The sequence below is a fragment of the Penaeus japonicus genome, unplaced genomic scaffold (assembly GCF_977035675.1).
Source record: "Penaeus japonicus unplaced genomic scaffold, GWHDUDI00000001_assembly GWHDUDI00000015, whole genome shotgun sequence".
Classification (NCBI taxonomy): domain Eukaryota; kingdom Metazoa; phylum Arthropoda; class Malacostraca; order Decapoda; family Penaeidae; genus Penaeus; species Penaeus japonicus.
The window spans coordinates 36524243-36526742 of NW_028234417.1; the positions used below are offsets into that span (position 1 = coordinate 36524243).

Sequence of the window (2500 nt, forward strand, 5' to 3'; positions counted from 1 at the left end):
TCCCTCACTCGTCCCTAGGTGGATCTTTGCCTCTTCAAGGAACACGACGGGGCTGAAGAAGTACCTCGAAGCCAGCGACACGTCCAGCTTCCAGGCATCCTTGGAGGCAGGCACGGGGACTCGAGCACACTTCTCCCCCTCGACCTCCCACTTGGGCGTCCCTTGAGGGCAGGAGGCGACGAAAGTCCCTTCGCTCACGTCGATGCTTCCGACCTCGCACTTCAGACCAAAGCCTCCGGGGATCCACGAGCGGCCTCGATCATCTCCCAGCTCGTAGGTCTTGGAGAAATTGATGTGGAATTCGTTCCAGCCTTCCTCCATCGGTGGCGCCGGATACGTCACGCTCTCCTCGCCTGAAGCGTGAAACCTCTGCAGTGTGACGGTGCTGTGTGTGACGCTGAAGGTGTCGTGGTACCAGTTTTCACCGTCACAGGTCACCTTCGCCTTGAAGACGGTTCCATTCGATGGCGAGTAGGCTGTGAACTTGATGTCCCCGAAGAGCATCTTCTCGAACGGGATGGAGTCTCTCACGGCGCAGTCTGAATGGCGAACACAGAAAAGAGCATTTAACGTCTCTTGGCGGACAGGGATTTTGCAAGCATAGAAATCTTTCTGTTGTTTTGGTTGATCATAGATGCACAACTATTAAAACAACAAACACTCAAATGGAGAAAAAAGAGATAATATTTCATTGGACGCAACACACATTATCATGTTGTGTTGCTCATATATATTATTTGAGACAATACCGACGCGAAATATCAGTTAATCCATAACTAAAGATAACTTCATATACTCTTACGGCCATTCCAAGTTGTGGAACCCTATACAAGTAGAGGAAATGATCTAAATGTCTAGCAATTTCTAGCACTTATCTCCAACCACAGAAATACACGTCGCCATTTCCCTTACCATCGCCAACATAGATGGCGAAGCTGAAGTCGCAGCTCATCAAAGCTCCCAGCAAGAGGCTCCTCAGGGCAAGCATTTTCGCGTCCTGTCGGCACTAGCAGGAAGTGAAGACTGCGGAATAGGCAGCAGAGCCACATCCTGCACATCCCTCTTTTATCTCCGTCATCAAGAACCTTTCTTATCAGTGTTAGGCTTTGCCTTTCGTGCACCGTTGATATAGCTACCATTGTTGTTATTGTTGCTTTTATTGTATATCAATAACAAACATGGTAATAATAGGCTAATGTTATCATTACTATTGATATAATTATAATGAAAATAATAGTAAAAAAATAATGATTATCATTACCTTTATATTTATTGACATTGTCATCGTTATTATCATTATCAGTTACTATTATCATTATCATAATCATCCTTATCATTATTATAATTACTATCACTCACTCACTCATCCGGCACGATAGGCCTATCGAGGCCCATGACCGCTCCCACCAAGCGCCGCCATTCTCTACGGTCAAGTGCGAGGTCATTCGCGCCATCAGGGTCAACATCCGGGAGTCTGAGATCGGAAGACACGACATCTTTCCAACGTGTACGGGGACGACCACGCGGTCTTGCGCCGACCATTCTCTCAGAGAAAGCTTTTGTATGTGACTCGTTCAGGCCCACCCCCGAGACTGTCAGCTGTATTCTAAGCCCCTAAGCGCGCCGTGTACATGACATGAACATGCCGCGTTTGGTATTTCAGAAGCGCGGGTTCGTGTCAAAACCGTGGCAAAGTCGTGGCAAAAGTGTGAAAAGTATTGGAACAATCGTGGAAACTCCGTGGCAAGGGGGTAGGCTTGTCACGATAGTTACACGGGTGAAAAACATTATATTTTTACTGTCCTTTTTCTTACCAATACTTCATATGAGCATACTACGTTTGGAAAGTAATATCTATATTGGATATATTAGGCATCATTGTCCTAGACTTGGATTACAAACCTTTTTAGGAAAACATGGATTCTCTGCTGATTTTGAGTTTGTTTACCTTTTGGCGGACTTTTCGAAGGAAGGTTAAGTTAAATGAATGGTAAAAGTAGTCAGGAACGTAAAGTTAAAGTATATAATTATATGAAATATGTATACATTAAATCTATATGTATGATATATTAAAGATACGCATATATGTACAGTATACACAGAGATAAAATAAGGAAGATCTATTCATATACACACGATCCCTCTCATCCCGTTTGTTTTGATCGAGCGTAGAGTGAATTACCAACGGCGCGTTCGTGAAATGGTTGTCAATTCTTTAACTAGAAACAAGTACAACGACTGATTCATACCAAAATTGAACTATCTCTTGCTAGTGCTACTTATGATTGTAGTTTCTCTTATGAATTTGTCGTTTGGACAGTGCCATTCATCTGAAACATATTAACTTTGGAACGGTTGGTAAACCTGAAGCAACTGACACAAACGTGCCACGCTTTTGCGTCCTAGATTACCGCATTCGTGACATGAACACGACATGGACACAACATGAACATGACATGGCCACGACAGCAGAAAACGTCCAAGAATACGGCTGTGTGAC

General features: G+C 44.1%; 1 protein-coding gene across 1 annotated transcript in view; it reads right to left on the reverse strand.

Annotated features, from left to right (window-relative positions):
- LOC122264160 (uncharacterized) overlaps nucleotides 1-1017 on the reverse strand; it is a 3216-nt gene extending 2199 nt beyond the window's left edge. The window contains exons 1-2 of the mRNA XM_043032904.2: nucleotides 913-1017; nucleotides 1-539 (exon numbers count right to left, since the gene is read on the reverse strand). The exon at nucleotides 1-539 is cut by the window's left edge and continues 102 nt beyond it. Of these exons, the coding sequence (XP_042888838.2) occupies nucleotides 1-539; nucleotides 913-988 (615 nt within the window). The 5' untranslated portion in view covers nucleotides 989-1017. The remainder of the gene's footprint in view (nucleotides 540-912) is intronic.
- Nucleotides 1018-2500: the final 1483 nt, after the last annotated feature.